At 41.6% G+C, this 19,968-nt stretch overlaps 3 protein-coding genes across 4 annotated transcripts; 2 read left to right on the forward strand and 1 right to left on the reverse strand.

Annotated features, from left to right (window-relative positions):
* The first annotated feature begins 1,134 nt into the window (after positions 1–1,134).
* On the forward strand, positions 1,135–3,675 carry LOC103652336 (uncharacterized). Its single transcript, XM_020551151.3, has 7 exons — positions 1,135–1,964; positions 2,284–2,382; positions 2,466–2,555; positions 2,630–2,707; positions 2,813–2,897; positions 3,017–3,106; positions 3,313–3,675. Exon 1 carries the CDS (start codon positions 1,249–1,251, stop codon positions 1,876–1,878), a length of 630 nt encoding a protein of 209 aa, XP_020406740.1. The 5' UTR covers positions 1,135–1,248; the 3' UTR covers positions 1,879–1,964; positions 2,284–2,382; positions 2,466–2,555; positions 2,630–2,707; positions 2,813–2,897; positions 3,017–3,106; positions 3,313–3,675.
* Positions 3,676–4,522: 847 nt separating this feature from the next.
* On the forward strand, positions 4,523–10,366 carry LOC100194300 (putative ACR family protein). Of its 2 annotated transcripts, none has more exons than XM_008673997.3 (13): positions 4,523–4,790; positions 4,875–4,986; positions 5,317–5,399; positions 5,483–5,548; positions 5,694–5,794; positions 5,991–6,109; positions 6,187–6,227; positions 6,678–6,766; positions 7,362–7,542; positions 8,436–8,552; positions 8,759–8,800; positions 9,781–9,912; positions 10,004–10,366. In XM_008673997.3, the coding sequence occupies exons 1-13, from the start codon at positions 4,674–4,676 to the stop codon at positions 10,154–10,156; spliced, it is 1,353 nt and encodes a 450-aa protein (XP_008672219.1). In that variant the 5' UTR covers positions 4,523–4,673; the 3' UTR covers positions 10,157–10,366. The 2 variants fall into 2 exon arrangements, with proteins under 2 accessions (XP_008672219.1, NP_001132810.2); NM_001139338.2 differs by having other exon boundaries at positions 4,567–4,790; positions 8,756–8,800; positions 10,004–10,364.
* A 21-nt stretch (positions 10,367–10,387) lies between these two features.
* On the reverse strand, positions 10,388–18,257 carry LOC103650859 (protein BLISTER). Its single transcript, XM_008676452.3, has 13 exons — positions 17,810–18,257; positions 16,823–17,399; positions 16,171–16,724; positions 15,504–15,623; positions 14,564–14,629; positions 13,723–13,833; positions 13,031–13,107; positions 12,712–12,779; positions 12,406–12,519; positions 12,134–12,315; positions 11,936–12,004; positions 11,585–11,740; positions 10,388–11,164 (listed from the first exon to the last, which is right to left on the reverse strand). The coding sequence occupies exons 1-13, from the start codon at positions 17,882–17,884 to the stop codon at positions 11,087–11,089; spliced, it is 2,247 nt and encodes a 748-aa protein (XP_008674674.1). The 5' UTR covers positions 17,885–18,257; the 3' UTR covers positions 10,388–11,086.
* Between the last annotated feature and the right edge of the window lie 1,711 nt (positions 18,258–19,968).

Below are 19,968 nucleotides of genomic sequence, written 5' to 3' on the forward strand. Positions count from 1 at the left end.
CATTTGGCCATTTATACCTCCGCATGATAATGATGGTCCTCGACTCAGTTGCCACCACCTCGTTCATCATTCTACTTCTTTTCTCTCTCCCCTCATGCCTCCACCTTCGCGCCACCCCATTCTTAGAAGAGGGCGTAGGAGGAGGCGCCTCCTCCCGTATTCGTCTGACACCAGCCCCAACACCGACTCGTGCAGTGGCTATTGCACGTCCACGAGGACGTTTTACATCATGCGTGCACCATCGTTTTCGTCGTCGTCGGACGTCCCGTTCGTCTTCCCTGCCTTTGCCCTGTTCTTCCACCCCAACCTGCTTCCTCCGCCCACGGTCGCAGCCGCGAGCCGACCGACGCTCATCGATGCGAGTACGGGGCGAGTCAGTCATGCTCCTGGCTTTTCTCCGTGTGTGTCGTCGAGGAGGACATGGTGGCACCTGCCACGCTTAGGTTATCTTACCGATGAGGAGTCCAAGTCTGAGATATTGGACAACTAAGGCTCGTAGCATGGCAGCAGTCGGCATATGCTATGAAGTTGTTGGTGGTGTTGTGTCGCTTCGGCGGGTCCAGGGCTGGGAACATTCGCATTCTCTCGCCCTTCTCGGACTGATGCCTGGTGCAGGTGTCTCTTGGTTTGGAGCTGCTCCAACTGGGCTTCTTTCTTCTCCTACGTGCTCTCTCCCTATATATCTAGCGGTATACTATCTATGTCACCTCCAGATGCCCAGGTCTTCATCGTGTCCTTCTCCGGCAATGAACAGGTATGCCCGCCTCTTCCACTCCCCTCCTGCTCTACGAAACCTTGGAAGTGGGGGAGGCGAGGGATGGTGGTCTCTGATTTTCTGCCTATGGTACCCGTGCATTCATAAAAAATATTATGCAAAGAGTGGAGACAACCAATAAAAAATCTTGAGATCTTTGTAGTAGATAATTTATGTGGGTATTGTTGTGAGCCGTCGCAATGCACGGGTAACCAACTTGTGTGTGTATATATATATATAGTATGAGTATTTAGAGCCCTAGGCTCTATTTAACTACAGGAAGCCCCGACCACCCGCCCGGTTGACCAGGCGCACCATCCGGTCCACCCACTATAATGATTACGCTTAGTTATATACAGTTTTACGCTCATGTACCATCATATAAAACCAACCGCTCTACCTGGTCTTCCGCGATGGCTGAGATTAGGGTTTCAGTGGCGGCAGTTGCACGACACGAGCGAGCACGGCGGACAAGCGTCCCATAGACGAGATCCATGGTGGAGCACCGAAAGAGCGTCTCCTCCATGCCGGAGGCTGAGAACGCACGGCCAACGCGGTGGTGGCTGGCAGCGAAGCCCAAGGCGTCGGACCCGCTCGCCCGTAGCCTTGACTGCAGCCTCGACCGCACGGACTCCATCCTCACCACCGTCCACCTCCTCCTCCACTCTATGGCCTTCGACTCCACGACATCTCTCTCGCTATCTGACCCAGCCGCTGCAGCCGCTCCAGACCTGTACATGTCCTCTGACACCGACATCGTCTCTTCTGGTAGCAACTCGGGTGCCAGTGATCCGCCGCGCCGGGTCATCAGCGTGTCGGCAAGGTTCTGCCAAAAAACCAACAGCCGCCTGCGCCGGATTCTAGAGCCCAGACTACCACTACTGTTGTCTAGCAGAAGGTCGTTTTCAGACAGCCCAATGTCACCCAGGCTGCCAGGTCGGTCCCCATCTCCATGTCGTGAAAGCAGGGGCGGCGATAGTCCATCGAGAGGGCGCAGTTGGGAGGCATCGCCAAATGGGCATATGGTGCAGGCTCTAGCAAACGCGCCATCTATCATCAATTTTGCAGCAGAGGTGAGAAGGGAGAAAAAGGGGAAAACAGAATCGAGGAGGCACACATATTGAGGCTACTGGATAATCGGTATTTGCAGTGGCGATGCATCAATGCTCAGACGGATGCGACGCTTCTGGTGCAGAGCTTCACTGCTGAGGTAAATCAAACCTTGATGTTGATACTATGTTTATCCATGCTTTTCAATTTATGTATTGTACGTAAGGGTAGCAGGGTGATAATGGATCATGATCTAAATGTTTCTTTACAATAAAATAGGGCCCTTAATAAATTTTAGTTCAAAAATGAATAGGAATAGAGTCTGATCCTAATACGATTTGATCCTTCAATTTTATAGTGTAAAATTTAGAGTACATTACCGCCCATTTACGTCTTGTGTTCTATTAATAGTTAAACTAGAGAGGAATCAAGTAATAGTTAGGACGGAGTGTTCAATTCATCTAGAGTAATACTTGCAGGGACTGATTGTGGCCTCACGTGAAGAGACTCTCCAGTCATTTAAGAAGCGATATGCACATGAGCATGAACCTGTCAAAGATCTTTTAGGTGCTGTTAAGGTGAAATGCTAAAAGCCAAAAGGGATACAAATAGGTTTCAATTGTGGATTTTCATGGTTCATACGACGTTTCCCATTTTTCAGGCTATCAGACCAACTGCACTGATAGGATCAGCTGGTGTAGGTCAAAGTTTCACTAAAGAGGTGATTGAGGCTATGTCTTCGATTAATGAGGTGACTAGCTGTCACTGATTGATTCTGCGTCTATTTGTTTGCGGATTGGATAGCTGAAGCACTAGTGAAAACAGGTAACCCCGGAGCATATTGAGAAAGGCCTGACCTACCCGCCCTTCTCCATCATCAGGAAGATTTCAGCTAACATAGTTGTCCGTGTCGCCGCAAAAGCTTATGATCTCAGTATTTAAGTTAGTACATTTTTTGGTGCATTTTTACTAGAAATCTTATGTAGGTTAGTACATTTTTTGGTGCAGGAATGGCTACCCATCTCCCTCGACCAAAAGACCCGGTGAAGTACGCTGAGAGCTGCATGTACAACCCCGTCTACCGATCGTACAGGTGATGTGAGCGGACAGTGCTGGATGCGCCTGAGGATATATTGGGTGTAGATAGTTCTTTCCTAGAGATGATTTTCATCCTCAAATTAACACAGTGCCTCTATGATATATTGGGTGCAGTTATACGATCAAGTGACTGGTGATGTGATTTGCCATGGTGAGAAAACTTCTTACAAGATGGGCGCAAGAGCTATCCTAGTGGCCATTCGCGTAAGTTTGCAGTAATAAGTGGTCATAGACTCTAGCATTTAGATGGATAAGCTTGTTGTACAAGTGTAGAGCTAATAATTGAGGTATAAAATACCGGCTCTAGATTGTCATATGCATTTATTAGCAGTAGTGGCATGGATCTAAATATTTTACAACTGGTGCACTGTGACGACTGATGACAACATAAAACTTGTGGTTGCATGCAGGGAGTAGGGAAGGCACTGTCGATCTCTTCTTGAAGTCAGTTGAGTATTTGGACTGTGCATTTCATCATGTACTCATACATATACCACCTCAAAGACGCCTTATTAATTCTGTTTTTTTATTGCGTTAATTTGGAGCACTGAACATAGAAGTTCAGCGTAGAAGTTCCGTGGTAACAATGATGATGACTACGTATTCTTTTATTAAAGCCTTGCCAAAAGAAGATGTCCTTCTCATAGTTGAGTACAAGAATAATTATCTCTTGTATCTTATTGTAAAATCTGAAACATTTGTTCTGTAGATGGTTAGCTTGCATTTTATGCTATAATTACCTCAAATCATGTGTTGCCATTTTCACCAATTTATGACATCTATTGATATGTTTTACTTTAATTTACGACATTTATTGATGTGTTTTTGCGACAACCTCATGCGGGGCCACATTTGCCATTATGAAATAGATCGACGATTTACGCTAAAATTCATACCATTTACGTTGTGTTGTTTTGGTTCATGTTTTACTTTTAAATCTGCCTGAGCCAGAACTTGCACATGATCGTACGTGTGCGTTTTTCACGCAGTAATTTAGGCCTCATTCGTCGTTACGAAACAGATCGATGATTTATGCTATTTCGGTTCACGTTTTATGCTGAAATCTACCCGAGTCAGAATCCGTGTACAATCGAACGTGCGAGATTTTCACGCCGTAATTTCCGGGCCCCAGTCGCCATTACGAAATAGATTTACAATTTATGCTAAAATTCGTAATCATTTACGCTGTTTTGGTTCATGTTTTATGCTAAAATTTGTCCGAGTCAGAACCCGATCACGATGGGACGCGCAAGATTTTTACGCCGCAATTTTCGGGCCGCATTCGCCGTTTCGAAACAGATCTACGATTTACGCTAAAATTCGTAATCATTTACGCTGTTTTGGCTCATGTCTTACGCTAAAATCTGTCCGAATCAGAACCCGATCACGATTGGACGCGCAAGATTTTTACGCTGTAATTTTCGGGCCGCATTCGCTGTTTCAAAACAGATCTACGATTTATGCTAAAATTCATAATCATTTATACTGTTTTATTTCACGTTTTACGCTAAAATCTGTCCGAGTAAGAACCCGTGCCCGATGGAACGCACGCTGGTACGGGACTTGGGCACGTGACTATGGCTGGGGCTTTCTGGTACTAATGGTGTGTGTGAACTAGTATTATACAAATCGGGTTTGCCGTGCGGCACTTGCGTTTTGGGTCGGGTACGGACCCGCAAAAAGAGCTCCGTCAGTTCCTCTACCTCCTCTGTAGGAGCACACTTGTTTCGGAAAGGAACGCAGATTCACGCCACGCCGCCGCCTCAATTATATGGCGCCGGCGTTCTCGGCACAGGTCCCCGCGCTCCGACGGGGAGCACTGCGCGTGCGGTGGGTCACGGCTGCGCTGTTCTCATCGGGGATTCTCGCCGGCAACAAGCCGATTCTGGTAAGGGCTGAGCCTTTGTTTCTTTTCCCCGATCACAGAGAGAGATCTCTGCGGCGGGTGTGAACGACATGGGGGTTCTCGCAGGTGCGTGACTTCGTGAGGTCAGCGTTGTACGACCCCAACCATGGCTACTTCTCCAAGCGGGCGGGACCGGTGGGCGTTCTTGACGCCAGCATCCGCTTCAACCAGCTCGAGGGTGGTCTCCTAAATCTCCTACGCGTTGCACATTTCCTAAGTTCTTATCGCATTGCCTCCTCCAATGGGAAGTTTAGTGTGTGTTCCGGCATTGCGGGGATGGGAAGGTACTTGTGTTTTGTTTCTTCGTCGTGCTGGCATTTCAACGAACAGGTCTCACATTTGGGACGTGTGGTAATGGATAACTCCTTGCCGATTGTCTGATGCTGGTTCCGTGTCGTGCTGTGTGTTGATATGTTGGGCATTTGGTGAAGATGTGAAAAGCGTGCTCGTTTTTCCTTTTTAACTTTGACCTAAAATTCATTTGCTTCAATACCATATTACCATGTAGGGAGGAGTGCATATATACAGCACCTTGATAAGCTGTATAAGAAGCATGATATCGCTTGGTTTACTCCCGTGGAGCTCTTTAAGGTGCCTTCTCTGCTTTAGCGGTTGAAGAGAATGAGGTTCTTTCAGTTTGGTCACTGATGCACCGTTTTCCCTCTATGGTGCAGCCATGGTATGCCTACACAATAGCAGCATCGATTCTGCGTACAGCAAATCTTTCAGTCCCATTGAAGGTGTGGTCTCAAGATTTCTTGTCACATCATGCTACTCTTCAACCCCACATATGAAGTTCCGGATTTGCTTTCCTCAGATTTCATGAATATCTAAGAGTATGCTTCATCCATTTTTGCTTATGAATTGGATTCTCGTACTGATCAGATATACGAGATTGGTGGTGGCTCTGGAACATGCGCAAAGTGCATACTTGATTACATGATGCTGAATGCGCCACCAAAAGTCTACAATGATATGAAATACATGTAAGCATATGTATCTTCATTTCTTGATTCAATATCAGAAATTCAGAATAATATAGGGTTCAAGCATTCCATATAAAGGTAGATATTACTGGCAGTGGTTACTCCTTGTGCTGCCATGCTTTTGCCGTTCTAGCATTTTGTGACATGTGGCATGTGCTCTTTATGCTTTGACCTTACCTTTATCTTCATTTGCTAGCTCAGTAGAGATTAGCTCCTCTCTTGCTGAGAAGCAATTGGAAACTGTTGGTGAAGTGCAAAGCCATTTGTCAAAGTTCACGGTGGAGCACCGGGATGCAATTAACAGACCTGGATGGGGTAAGCTATTCCCCATGGCTGTGTAGGGCAACCTATCTTTACATGATTTATATAAGTCGTCTTTTTCTATTGTGCAGGCCGCACGGATCCTCATCCATGTTGGGTGCTTATGCTTGAGGTATGTTCTGCTGGGACTTCTCAGTTTGTTCTTGTGTTTTATGTGTAAACCAAAGAAGCACAATGACATCATCATGCACCTTCACCCATTATGAACTGAGGTATATGTGTCCAGTTTAATCATTGTATCTAGAAGCATTAAAGTCTTGCATGCTGCGGCATACAAAATACTATGCTGCAAAAGAACACATGTACTTGCTTCAAAATTTATCTGCTCTGCGAAGTGTAAGTGTGCCATTTCACTCCATGTATGAATTTCGTAAAATTAATTTCGTTCTGTAGTAATATTCTGATCACAAAACAATACGAAACTAGTAGCTGTAAAAATCATAGCAAACAAAACCTCCTTGGCATCCATTTTTTGCTCATTATGTTACGAAGTAAGCAATGCATCTAAAGGAAGATCCACAGTGATGCCTACAACAGTAACTATCTTTCCATGGAATATCAGGTACTTGACAATCTACCACATGACCTTGTCTATTCACCAGATCAGGTCTCTCCATGGATGGAAGTGTGGATTGAAAAAGTAAAAGGCAGGTTTGTGACTTTTGTGTTTTCAGAACCTTTGCTGTGCACTACCACAGTTGAAGATCATCTATGTTTGCTCTCGTGTTCTTTGTTCATGTGGGGGTTTCAGCTGAGACATTAGAAAATTCTAGACTTGAATAAATGTGATGAAAACACAATACACATATTTGGCAGGATCCTTTTATCAAACCATTTAACCATCCCTCCGTTGCTACTAGCCTATGGTTGATGGTTGTGCATGGTGATTGCAAACCATGTTTCATTTTTAACAGAAAAAACCAGGGGAAGTTCTTTCTTCTTTGAGAGGTGCTGCATGGAAGGTTGTATGTTGTTATACAGTGTCCTCATGCCATGCTTGTAATTTGTGTTGCAAAGTTCACAGTTTAGTTATAGTATCATTGAAGTGTTGCCTCTTTTTTCCTTTATGTAGAGCATATTTGTCATTGTTGTGCTTAGGGCTATTTTTAACTGAACTGTTGCATGTATATCTGTAACTTGGTATTATTAATGATTGAAGTCTTTTCTGCTATTAGAAAATTATATAGTTACTCATCTTTAATTTCACATGTATATCTGTTCTGTGTGCCTTTTTTTCTGAAGAAAGTTCACAAGCTTCCGAAGTCTATAAGCCATTACAAGACCCATTGATTTCTCGCTGTGTTGATATTATTGGCATGAATGAAGACAAAGCTTCTGTCAGTGAAAAACTAACATTTGCTGCAAAAGGAGTTCTATCAAAAGTATTCCCAAAGCCTCGTAGAGCTTGGTTGCCCACCGGCTGCTTGGTATGGCTTTCCAAAACTTTAGCTTTGTGAGGTTAGAGCATCTCCAAGAGATCCCAAAAAAAAATCTCCCAATACAAAGGAATTAGAATCTCCCTAAATCTCTTAATTCCAATCCATAGTTACCATCCCCAACAGCTCCCAAGATTTTAAAAAAATCTAAATGCATAGGCCCACCACTACCGTATCTAGAGGTAGTCTCTGTAAGCTACTGAAAGCAATCGCCATATTATCTCAGTTCTCAATAGATGAGACCAAGTATTAAACGCACATATAAACAGCTGCATCTGGCAGAGTGCTCCACCTACGACTTTTGTTGCAAGATTACTGGAGACGCATGAAGGTCAAACATTGCTTCCAATTATCAAATCATCATGAGTCGTCGAACACTAACAAATCAGAGCATACCGTGTCTGAATAAGAAAGAACAAGGTGCATGGGGACAGGTGAAGATGTGAGAGCCAGGCGTCCGACGCGGGAGGACCTTTATATCGAAGGCGAGAGAGCGCAGTGCCATGGGATGATCTCTGGACATGGATAGAGACGGTGAGCCAGCGAGCATATTGAAGGAGAGAGAGAGAGCAGCACAACACCCTTTCGCGCGAATTCAAATGAACGCTGCAACCGGACTGGCGCGAATCGGTGAAAGCAAGGCGGGAACGGTGTAGACCTCGATTGGGAGCTCCAGAGGCGGCGAAGGTTTGCGCCGTGGAGGGGAATTTTTTCGCATGCGGTATTTTACGGATGCCACATAGGAAACTGTTGGAGACAATTTTTCTTTTTTTCCCTAGAATAAGGATTGGGCTGAGGGTTTTAAGGGTCTCTTGGAGATGCTCTTAGATCTTTATGGATGTTCTGGGACTTAAACTATTTGTGATCTACAATTCCTTTCGCAGAAACTAATGGATACTCTACATCAAGCTTTACCGAGCATGTCCCTTATTGCTTCAGACTTCAGCTATCTTCCAGACGTTAGCATACCTGGTGACAGGGCTCCATTGGTTTCATCAAAGGTGAGTGTCCTGGCAGACTGCGATTTTATTAAGCATGCAAAGCTTTATTTTTTTTAACTACTACATTTCTCCAACTAGGCTGCGAAGGCTACTTATTATTGATTGTGAGTTTTGCTGCGTGCAGTTACCAATTTATTCACCGTTGAGGATCATGAGCTTTGCTTCTGATTATCTCACTTATCTTGTTTTGTTTGCCATTGTAGAAGGATGGGAAGACATCAGATCATCGCAACTACTTTGATGCTCAGGTAAACATATAGCCATTTTTCTTTTATTCGCGTATTTAGATCATGTGTCCACATGCCATGCTCAGCCAATTTATCGACTTTAGCTGTCCAAGACCACCGCAAGGATGGCTTTTCAAAAGCACTTCTTTTTTCATATTTGTGTGTATCACTCCCTTGCCTTGCAATACTTGTCCACAGCTCACCATGCGCAGACCATTTCATGAAGTGAAATGACCACTCATAAATGTAATCATATACAATTATATGGGAGCATTTAATTAGTGGCAGGTAGTGGAAATACTACGGTAAGTGCACCCTTGATATCCTCAATGGACAGGGATTGTGGATAGTTTTCTCCCAAGATCCTAAACAAATACTGTAGGATGGAGGTAGTAGTCAGAGCTTTCTGGGCTATAACAGCGAAACATTACTAGAATAGAACCAGTAAAAAGTTTCTGTATTCTGCAGCACACGACATAACAAACCAAGCAGTAGCAAATTAAGAATAAGCCACCAGATGGAGGGGCTGGGGGAGTTACCATTGTACCATGTTAGAGAATAGTCAATAATACAACCAAACCAATTGCTGGCTATACATACTATCTATGGTGCTGTTTGGTACACATAATTGTAACTTGATGTGTAACAATAATTGTAACGTGATGTGTAACAGATAGCGTTAAATCATATTTATTTTTAAGTCAAACCGTAATTAGATATCACACTGAAAACAGATATCAGCCTATTCGAACTTTTTACCGCTGTCACTCGAGTGTGAATCATTACCGTGACCATTTACGTTACAGTTCGTGAACCAAACAGCACTTATAGTTCATCTACCAACCCATTCTATCGTATAGTAGCTGGCTATTCATCATGTATATGAGCCAACAAACCTGGTTGCATGCCCCCAAGGTGATGCGGTTATTTACTTCCCAACAGCTTTGTCGCGTCCGTTCTGTTGCATTGCATCACCTGTTTGTATTTACTGGGCTTGGCAGGGTGACGCGGACATCTTCTTCCCAACCGACTTCCGGCTCCTGGAGCAGATCGACCATAACTGCGCTGGCTTCTCAAAGGAGCAGAAGAATCCCGGCGCATTCAAACCCGTGAAGAAGAGGAGAACGATCATAGTGAGTCCTCGGTTCTCGCCCTCTCTTCTCCGCATGCCTGCAGCGTATTGGACTAAAACTAACTGATGTGTCGGCCATCGTGCAAATCCAGCTTGATACTGCAGCCTTCATGGAGGAGTTTGGCATGCCGCTGAAGACGAGGACCAAAGACGGGTATAATCCGCTTCTCGACGATTTCAAGAACACAAAGTTCTATCTCAGCGTCCCTACACACAACGTTCCTACCCATAGCAGGAGGAACTAGTCTTCTTTCCTTTTGCTGATGTGTCACGAGTCAGGAAAAGACGTCTGACAGGCTAGAATCGGTCTGTCATTTTGAGTAGTCTGAATTTGCAAGTTTTCTTACCTTAAGGTGCTGAAAATTTTATAGTTTCTCTTTTCTGTAGAACAAAGTTTTTATTATCATTTTTGACATTGATGCATGGGTAATAAAAGGTGGAAGAAGACTGACTAACAAGGAGTCAAACCAAATGAATGGTAAAAGCAATTACAGGCTGCATTCCACACGTATAACGAAAGAAAATGTTCAGTGGATACAAAAGGGTATATTCTTTGCGATTAATCTTTTCGTTGCCAATACAGCTGCCGCCCCATACTCCAGGGAATTACATTATCTTCTAACAAAAAAAAGAATGGTTACATCGAATGGCTCCAATATACAGCTTCTCACCATGCTATCAGCAAAACCGGGCAAACAAAAAATGTATATATATAAAAGGCATGTTTGGATGTCGGGGATTTGGAACAGATTAGTTAAGATTTAGTTCAAATTTGAACTAAATACCTTGTGCTGCTAGCGCAACCCCCTTTCATCTAAACAGGCCTTAAGGGCCTGTTTGGCATGGCTCCAGAGCAAAACTCCAAGGAGGAGCTGGCCAGAGCATGCCAAACACCCTAACTCCAGAGTTGTAAACTCTATGGAGTTTTTGGAGTTGCAGTACAATTTTTTGGAGTACCTCTTTTGCTGCTCTGAAAACTCCAAAAAAGCAACCTAGTCATGGAGTTTTGAGTTATTTACCCGCCATTGTCACTGGTTATGAGAAACAATCTAAACTCTGGAGCAGAGCTGCTCCACCCAGAGTTTTAGAGTAGAGCTGCTCTGGGGTGGAGCAGAGCCATGCCAAACACACCCTAAATGGAAGAAATATCTGGTATACTAGGAGCTCTATTTTCATTACAGAAGCTTGCTGGTTCGCCGCTTTGGCCCACCTGGGAAGAGCTTCATTATCCAGCCAAGCACCCGTTCAACAACCTGAGCCATATTCCGTGTCAAACGTCTACAAATAACGTTTTCAGGGGGGTATGAACTTAACGTGCACATGTAAAGTTCGGATAACTCTTAGGGCTTTTTGGGAGCAAAGATTGATTGTAAGGGCTAAAATTTCCTTGCTATTCAAAATTAAATAGCAAGAGAATTTTAGCCTCTCCAATCTTCTATGGTCCTTGCTCCCAAACAAGCCCTTAGGGCTAGTTTGGAAACTCAAATCCTCTCCGGGATTAAAGGGGATTGATAGGGAAATTATTTGAGTTTCCAAACTAGCTCTTATTCAAGCTAAAACACTGGAACCATACTCTGGGAACACAACATGACAGCACAAAAAGTTAACATCAAGGATTATGTGGTAGGATCAACTACCAAATTCCAACTAAATACTTGGTGAAGGACACTTACCTCGTCTCCTTCATCCGCATACATTGTTGCCTCGTTGATGGGGCGTGTGTCAATTGGTTTCGCCAGGGCATTCTCGTTAGCCATCCTTTGAGAAGTCAATAGTTCAAGCCTCTGTGTCTGAACCTCCAGCTTTTGTGTTAGGTCCTTGTTCAATTCCTACAGGATACAAAGTAAATAGCATTAGTAGATGTACAATTACAGAAGTAACACAAGGCTTGCTTGACGTGTTGAACTGCAAACAAATTTTCCAATAGATAGAAGCATTTGATAAAACAGAACCATGGCTTAACTATGTCATGAAACAGGCATCTGACCTCTAGATGCTGCGTGAGACTAAGAGAGAGCCAATACCTTCAGCTTGGAGCAGTTGGATGACTCAATTCTCAGTGCTCGCAGCAGTTCTTCTCTCTCCACTGCTAACTGCAAATACAAAAAAAAAACGTTAACATAACCACAGTAGCTTTTACAGCAGAAAGTAGGTTAGTAGAGAAATTCTGGCTGGTCTGGTCTAAGGAGAATTCCACATTTATGACAATAAAAAGAGATTACCTCTGACATCAAAGAATTGATGTTGTCAATCATTCTAAGCTGATCATCTGGAATGCTAGATGAGACCTGTTCCGAGGAAGGAAAATCAGACACAATGTTGGAACGCAAAACAGATGTTCCAGCGTCTTCCAATATGTCAACAGTGCTGGTCAGTGTCTCTGAAGAGCTGATTTCCCCAGTATCTAAATAAACAACGAATTTGAGGTCAGCCAGAAAAATATAGTTGATGTGTGTAGATATAGATAAACAAATAGAGAACTTAGTATCCACACCTAAATCTTCTGTCACGGTTGATGCATCTTTTTTATCAACTGAAGGTTTCTCTACAGTAGTTGCCCTCTCATTCACAGGAATGTTCCTCAATTTAGAATATAGGAGCTTCTTTTCTGTCCAAACAGAGAAAAGAAACAAAAAAAATAGGCATATTAGTGCATGAGGCTAAAACAAGCACACATCAACGTGCATGCAAGATGTAAACAAATAACTCTGAAGGATTGACTGGAGGAAAATTTCTCAGATTAACTGGAGAAGAGAACTCAAAACAAATATATGTGTTAGATTGGAATGAGAAGATAAACCTTCTTGAAGAGCTTCAACAGTGGATTGAAGATGCTGGCGCTCCTTTTCTAGACTAGAAACTTTGCGCCTGCAGATGATTATAGTAGAAAAAATAGCGAAAAATATATTATAATATCTGGAAATCCAATTCATCTGTTTAGTAGTTTCTGACTAATATGACATGTTTGTTGGTGCAGCACCTCTAAAAATGACAAAAATGTGAATTTCAATCAATCATCAGACTTTGTTAGGATCCATTTCACATATCATCAAACACAGATATCTTGGCATACATACAATTGCAGCATGAGGTCTAGTAAAATTACTAGAGAATTTCACCTGTAAGCAGAAATCTCAGAATGCAAACCTTCAACTTCCTTTTCAAGTTTTAGCTCACTTGATCTCAGTCTCAAAGCCTACAAGATTAAAAGAAAAATAAAACTTCCACGAGCTAATGCTTAAGTTGGGCTTGGCTGAAAATGTTACGGTTTGCATAATTTTCAAGTTTGACATGACTTGTATACACTATTCAAAGTCCATGATATTTTCACTAAAATGGCAGGGTAAATGCTAGAGTAAAACTAGCCAATGAACTTAAGCATGATCATGCCAATAGCATACAGAGTAGATGTGGAACAAGATATATATTTTTCTCGAATACGAGAGAGCTGTGTATCATTCCATTAAGAAAATAAACAATGCACCTGATATAGTTATAGAAAAGACATAGTTCAACATCCTTAAGATTTCAGAAACAAAATACTTAATACCAAGTGCATTACAATAAGATATGATGAACCCTGCCTATATGGTCAAACCTACGGAGTTCACTTCCCAAAGATTACAAATTATAAGCTTAGTTCCTGTACGGCATGTGAACAGTTGTGTTATTTGGATTTCTCCGACGTACAAAGGTTTACGCACTTTGCATACATATGAACATATCATATTCTTAACAATCTGCCATGTTGTCAGGTCATTTTCAAGAAGTTTCATAATGGTACAAAATAAGCAAGAAGATAATAAAGCACCTTATCTTCTAGTAGAATGACTTCAGCTGCAAGTACTTTTGCCCTCTCATCTGCAGCACTGCATTCTAGTTGTGCATTAGCATACTCGGTCCTGACAGACTCCAGAGCCAGCTGTTGTACAAATTAGGTAAAGTGGTAAACATAAAGATTCTGACAGCATATGAAGACAGGTGTTGTATTGTGCCACATAGATGGCAAAAGCTATATGGCAAATACTGATATATAGTGCTAATATCAGGCATTATGCTTAACTTACAGAGACGTCACTGAAAAATCAAACATAACAGCTGACCTAGTGACAATTGTTTTTATAGGCTCGTAGCAATCAGTTGCTGTGAATTTAAAATGAGTACAACCTTTTCAGCATTCTCCAGTTCATGATCATGTCAACCACCAAAAGACAAACGTGTTTTGCATACCATGTATGAGATACCAAACCAAGAACTCCCTGGATGTTTGATAACTGAACCACAGAACAGATGTAGATATAACTAGTTTGTTTGTTACTTTGTTTCAGCAGTTGACTTTGAGGTAAGGCAAAGTTAGATTAGATTGGGTCCATTAGCCATGTTAACCTCATTCTCCTTATAAAAATAGTACCTAGTGCTAGGAGGGTTAAACAAAGAGATAGACAAAGTTAGTAGAATCTCCTGATGACCAAAATCAAGCATGGTGACAACAAGAGTGATCTAGACTTTATCCTAGTCCTCAGAGCCTTACCCCGATTTCCCCAAGCAATCCATATCAATATTGACATTACAGACAATGCAGTTACTTAATCCTAACACTGAGAATACATTCTCGCGAAATTTAAGTGCCAGAAAGGTAGAGTAGGTCTGACCAATTGAGCTTGAATTTCTTCCTGCAATCTCTCCATGTCAGATGTCAACTGGCTGATTACATGTGCCTGAAATTTAGAAGTTGTGAAAAAAGATTCATACATTATACTAATTTTAGTTAATACCAGATACGAGCACATGTATTAAGTTGCATGTACCAATCAATTCAACCCAAAAGCTTAAGCTGATAGGTCAGGTGGACAATTCACGTATATTATATTCTAACACTCCCCCTCACGTCGAGCCTCTTTTGGCTCTCTGACGTGGAATATAGGAGCGAGCAACAATTATATTTTATTTAATAGTGCTAGCCAGGATTCGAACTCGAGACCTCTGACTCTGATACCATATTAAGTTGCATGTATCAACCAATCCAACCCAAAAGCTTAAAATGATAGGTGAGGTGGACAATTCACTTATATTATATTTTAACAACATGTATAATCAACATTTCTTAAACCAAGCTGTAATATATAAATATAGTTGAGTAATGATCAAGCATTTGAGATAACTGATTGATTTAAGTCCTAGGGTTCCTTAACAAAATCAAACTCAGCACCTATGGTTTCAGTCCTAGATTCCCTTATAACACTATTATAACTAAGTTTAACTGCTAGGATTCTGCAAATATATACTACCCAAAAAGTTGAATCTTGAAATAAAATGAGGAACTCGGCAAGCAATCACTTTGCTGACAATTATACCGGTGAGTGCAACATAACAAAGCATGAAATAAATTACAGCATAAATAGATCTTTTTATTTAATCAATGGAAAAACTAGTTTCGAAGTTAAGCAAACAGCCTAGATCATTTTACTAGAAGATGTGGGTGAGGAGAGGCATTCCCTATGTTGTGAATTTCTATCGGTCATCAATGGCAAATGTCATGATACAAATCCAGTTTAAAACTATTCTATAACCAACAGGAAAATTTGCACAAACCTGTTGGTTGAACTTGTCAGTTAGTGCAGAGTTATCTGTGGCCAAAGTTTCTGCTAGCTCTTGAGATTTCTGAAGAGATCGTTGTAAGGAAAACTTCTCTTTTGTTAAATCTTCAATGAGCTGACATCCAAACCAGAGAAACTATTAATAGTATGTTGATGGGCCTAAATAAAAAATCATATATGCAATCTTTTCAACACAAGTTACTAACTTCCTAATGATAAAGACTTAGAGGTAAATGCTTAGGCAAGTCAACATATCCAAGGTAAAGAATATTAATTAATATTGACAACAAAGAACACATAATAGTGCCATTTACGAGAATGGAAACAATTGCAAGGCACATAACAGTAACACAGAAAGAAGTGACTAGTTATAAGTTGTACAATATTACTCATTAAGTGAATGTACAGACTAGATATTGGAGATAAGACCATTTTTCACAGATTTTAGTTCACTTATAAAACAACAGCTAGGCCAACAGTTGGCGCTTCATGTTAGTAGCTTAAAATCTAAATTCAGAAAATACAAGTAAACACTTAGATTCTTCATTATTTGTATTATGACTATTATATACTATGACAACAATATGACAGCTCTAGTTACTATAATAATATCATGTCCTCAAGAAAATACATAAAATGTGAAAAGTTTAAACGTTCATCACCTGCTCTAATGTTGCAAAATCGTCATCTTTCCCATGAGTTGCAAAATTTTGGAATGTTTGTTTACCATGTTGTATACTTCTTTCTTCTTTAGGAAGTGAGAAATCAGGATGGTTGGAGCTGCCATATGACCCCTTTTCATGACTATATTCCTGACTTTCTGATGCAAAAGAAATATCTGCAGCATTACTTGAAGTGGGTTGTTGATTTGATTGCTTCACAAATGAACTCTGATAATTCGAATTGTGGGATAGTTGATTAGCCTTTGCAGGCTCCCTATATGAGGCTTGAGTTGTTGGAGGGACTCTTTGTACTCCAATTGAATCAAGAAACGATGGCCTTGAACGAGTGTATGTAGTTGGATAACCAGATGACAGAAAAGGATCCTGTCTTTCAAAATTAACACCAGGTGCGGAATCTGCAGATGTCCGAGTTATTCCAACATTTGTATCATGCTCTACAGTAACAATAGTCCTTGAACTATTGAAGGCATTGCCATAATCCCGAGTGCTGGCATACAGAGATTGCTCCACTTGGGAAGAGTCTTTGGAGGTATCTACATAGAAAAAAAAAAGAGCAGAAGAACCCCAGGCTCAAGTTATTGGATATTGCGTATTGTAGTTTCAACATATGAAAATAAGGCCTCAAATTTACCTCTCAACTGACTAGAGGTATCACTCTTTGTGGAGTAGTCCTGAGAGTAAGCATTTTCAGACTTTCCAAAAAGGGTGCTGGATGAATATGAACTAGATTGCTTGGTATCATGTACTTGACTTGATAAAGAAATTCTTCCCCAACTTGGCATGTTGTCAGTAGAAGGTAAAGTTAAACTGCTGTTCCCAAAGGCACTTAATTTAGATGTTGATTGCACATCCTTGTCAGGGCTGTGCTCATCCCTTTTACGGGCTTCATCGCCTCTCCAGTTCTCATGATGACCATTAACAAGATCAGAGAAGCTTAAGTTCCCATAGAACTTACTTCCTCCATCAGTAACAGCATCTTGCTGGGGTCTAACACTACTAACACCAACAGAAGTATATACATTGACCGGAGCATTTGACAGGAATTCTGCACCGCTGGAAGCACTCTCTGGGCCATTCTCATATACAGCCCATGGCACCGAAGACGTGCTCGCTTGGTTTGGCTCTACATCAGGAGCAGGCACTTTTGCCTGCTCTGCACCAGCTGCATTGGCCTTCTTCGCCGCTTTTTTCTTGCGGAACTGCTCGAGCTGGATCAGAGAAAACAGAACACTGTTATTCTAGAGCTAACCTAGTAAAGCATTTGCCGAATCAGCGTTCCAGCGAGATCTAAACAGCTAAATCCCAAAAAAGTTGCAGACTGAGCCTGAAGTAACGTGGCAAATTTCATGCATTTGAATTCTGTACGGCAGGCAAAACAGCCGAGACAAAATTGGTACCGTTTGGCTTGTCTTTCACACGCAAAACGATCTCAGACAAGTTTGATAGCATTCGGCTTCTCTAACCTGTGCAAAACCGATTGAATGGCACGCCAGTCATGGCGCTAAGCAACACGATGCCCCTAATTTGTCTACGTCTTCCCTAAGCATGTTGCCCAATCAGCGATTGCGGGTGCCCGAGGACTACATTTCTCGCAAGCAACAAGCAACAGCGGACCTACCCGCTTCTTCCCGGCCTCGAGATGGTCCTTGCGCGACGGCGCGGCGGCGGAGGACGGCGCCTGCGCCGACGCCATGGCTCCCCTGCTCCCACCAGCCCGGCCCGGCCCGGCCCAAACCTCGGCGAGATCTCCCCGTCCCCGTATCACCGGCCGCCGCTGATCCGATCGAGCCCCGGGGAGGGGGCGCGAGATCTGGCGACGGGGACGGGGTCGGGTCGGGTCGGGATTGGGGGAGGGATGCGCGCTGCGCAGCTTCTAAATCCCGCCTCGCCTGCTGTTTTTTTTTTGTGTGCGTCGTCGACTCGTCGTGGAGTCCGACCGGTTTGAGTTCCTGCCTCTGCAATCTGCAATTCTGCATGCCCTGCTGTTGCGTCGTCGCGGTCGGTCGCTGGTGCCTGGCCGTGCTCACGAAAACAAAAAAATACTGTTTTTTTTCTAAATAGAGTTTATAATAGAGAATATTTAGTAAGATAAAAAGACCGCTATAGACTTGCTTGGATTCGATCCACTCCTCGACATTTTAGAGCTCTAAATTTTTAGAGCATTTTGGCTTAGTGTTTTAAGATCCAAGAGCAACTTCAATAGTTATGTAAATTTTAGCTCTCTAAATCACAGATTTAAGAAGTTGTTAAATGTCTTTTAGAGTAAAAAAATGTGAGTTCTCCAATAGTTCTCTAAATATAGGCTGTAATTTTGTTTTGTATCTATCCACATAAAAAATAAGTCACAAAAACTATATAATGCAGTCAACATTTTTGTTTAGGGAGTTGTTAAATGGTTGCCAAATGTAGAGAGAAAATGAGGTTAGATGACAAGTTGTTAAATTTAGAAAGTTCATTTAGAGAACTGTTGGAGAATAGTTTTCATGTTAACTGTCTAAATTATTGATTTAAGAAGTCTTTTAAAAACTACTGGAGTTGCTCTAAAATTGCTCTAATGTAATATTAGTTAACTTCAACAAAGTTTGGTAAATATTTCTATATTTAGAGAACATTCTCTCGTGTATAGGTTCCAACGATGTTTTCTATTCGTTTTTATACTTAAATAATAGTTTTAAGTAAAACTAATATATATATATATATAAGAGTACAATATATATATATACACAAAAAATAGAGCAAAATATATCTTTTAACATATAAAAGACAAGATATAAATGGCGTTGTTGGAGAAAATGAAATAGATAAGAGAGAACCTTTTAGAAGATTTTTATAAAGCAGAGATATAGAGAATAAATATAGATCATATGGTTGAAAATAATCTTAAAGATTTTGCCTTAAAATTTAAAGCTATAAAGTTTAGAGAAGCTAAGCTGTGGTTTCGTAGGATGGCAATAGAAGCATCATTTGCTTCATCTGACCAATGATAGTAGTAGCCAAAGAGTACGTCATGGCAAGAAATTACTCTAAGGGTATGCTCGTTTAATGCTAAGTCCATGACTCTATGTGGATTGAATAGGATTGAGTGGGATTAAATTCTAAGTAAGTCAAAATCCTTCATAATTTTTTCTAATCCTATACAATCCATATGTGATGGGAATAAACGAACAAGGCCTAACATGGCGTGACTTTCTCTAAAAAATAAAGCATGAGAAACTGAGAAAGAATAGCGTTATGAGCCCGTCAAGGTAGAAGTTGCTGCGTGCGATAGGTCACTATTGTTTTAAATTTATCTATTCCTAATATTTACTCCCTCCATTCCAGAATATAAGGCGTAACCACATCTGGTTTAAAGACCAAAAAATGCATTTAATTCTCTCTATACCAGTGCATCAATGTACGTATGTATAAAGAGAGCACGCCCTATGTACAAGAACAAAAAATGGTTACATCTTATATTCTAGGAGAGAGGGAGTAAATCGTAACTTTTTGTTGAGAATAATGTTTGATGTTGTTTGCATTAGTGTTGCTTTAAGTGCATAGTTGTTGCAAGGTTTGTTCTCCTTTGCTGCTCATGGGGCGATCCAATCCATCATTTGCACCTAGTGCCACATGGCTCCGTACTCTTTTTACGCTACTCTACTCTCCTTTTATAGACCAAGGGTGGAGAGAGAATTACACATTTGATTGGATTGTAGGCCTCGGTCATCTATGACACAACAACCATAATCTTATATTAGGCGTGGAGTCACATGCATCGCTCTTCGATCATGACATAGT

Source organism: Zea mays, chromosome 3 (genome assembly GCF_902167145.1).
Source record: "Zea mays cultivar B73 chromosome 3, Zm-B73-REFERENCE-NAM-5.0, whole genome shotgun sequence".
NCBI classification, from domain to species: domain Eukaryota; kingdom Viridiplantae; phylum Streptophyta; class Magnoliopsida; order Poales; family Poaceae; genus Zea; species Zea mays.

Bases quoted from the DNA above. Each gene is read 5' to 3' on its own strand.
- LOC103652336 (XM_020551151.3), top strand. From the start codon at position 1,249: ATGGTGGAGCACCGAAAGAGCGTCTCCTCCATGCCGGAGGCTGAGAAC.
- LOC100194300 (NM_001139338.2), top strand. From the start codon at position 4,674: ATGGCGCCGGCGTTCTCGGCACAGGTCCCCGCGCTCCGACGGGGAGCA. The intron at 4,987-5,316 runs GTGGTCTCCTAA...ATTACCATGTAG, and splicing joins CCGCTTCAACCAGCTCGAGG to GGAGGAGTGCATATATACAG. The intron at 8,801-9,780 runs GTAAACATATAG...TGGGCTTGGCAG, and splicing joins GCAACTACTTTGATGCTCAG to GGTGACGCGGACATCTTCTT.
- LOC103650859 (XM_008676452.3), bottom strand. From the start codon at position 17,884: ATGGCGTCGGCGCAGGCGCCGTCCTCCGCCGCCGCGCCGTCGCGCAAG. The intron at 12,316-12,405 runs GTGTGGATACTA...TTGTTTATTTAG, and splicing joins AACCGTGACAGAAGATTTAG to ATACTGGGGAAATCAGCTCT. The intron at 12,005-12,133 runs GTAATCTCTTTT...TTGTATTTGCAG, and splicing joins TCAATTCTTTGATGTCAGAG to TTAGCAGTGGAGAGAGAAGA.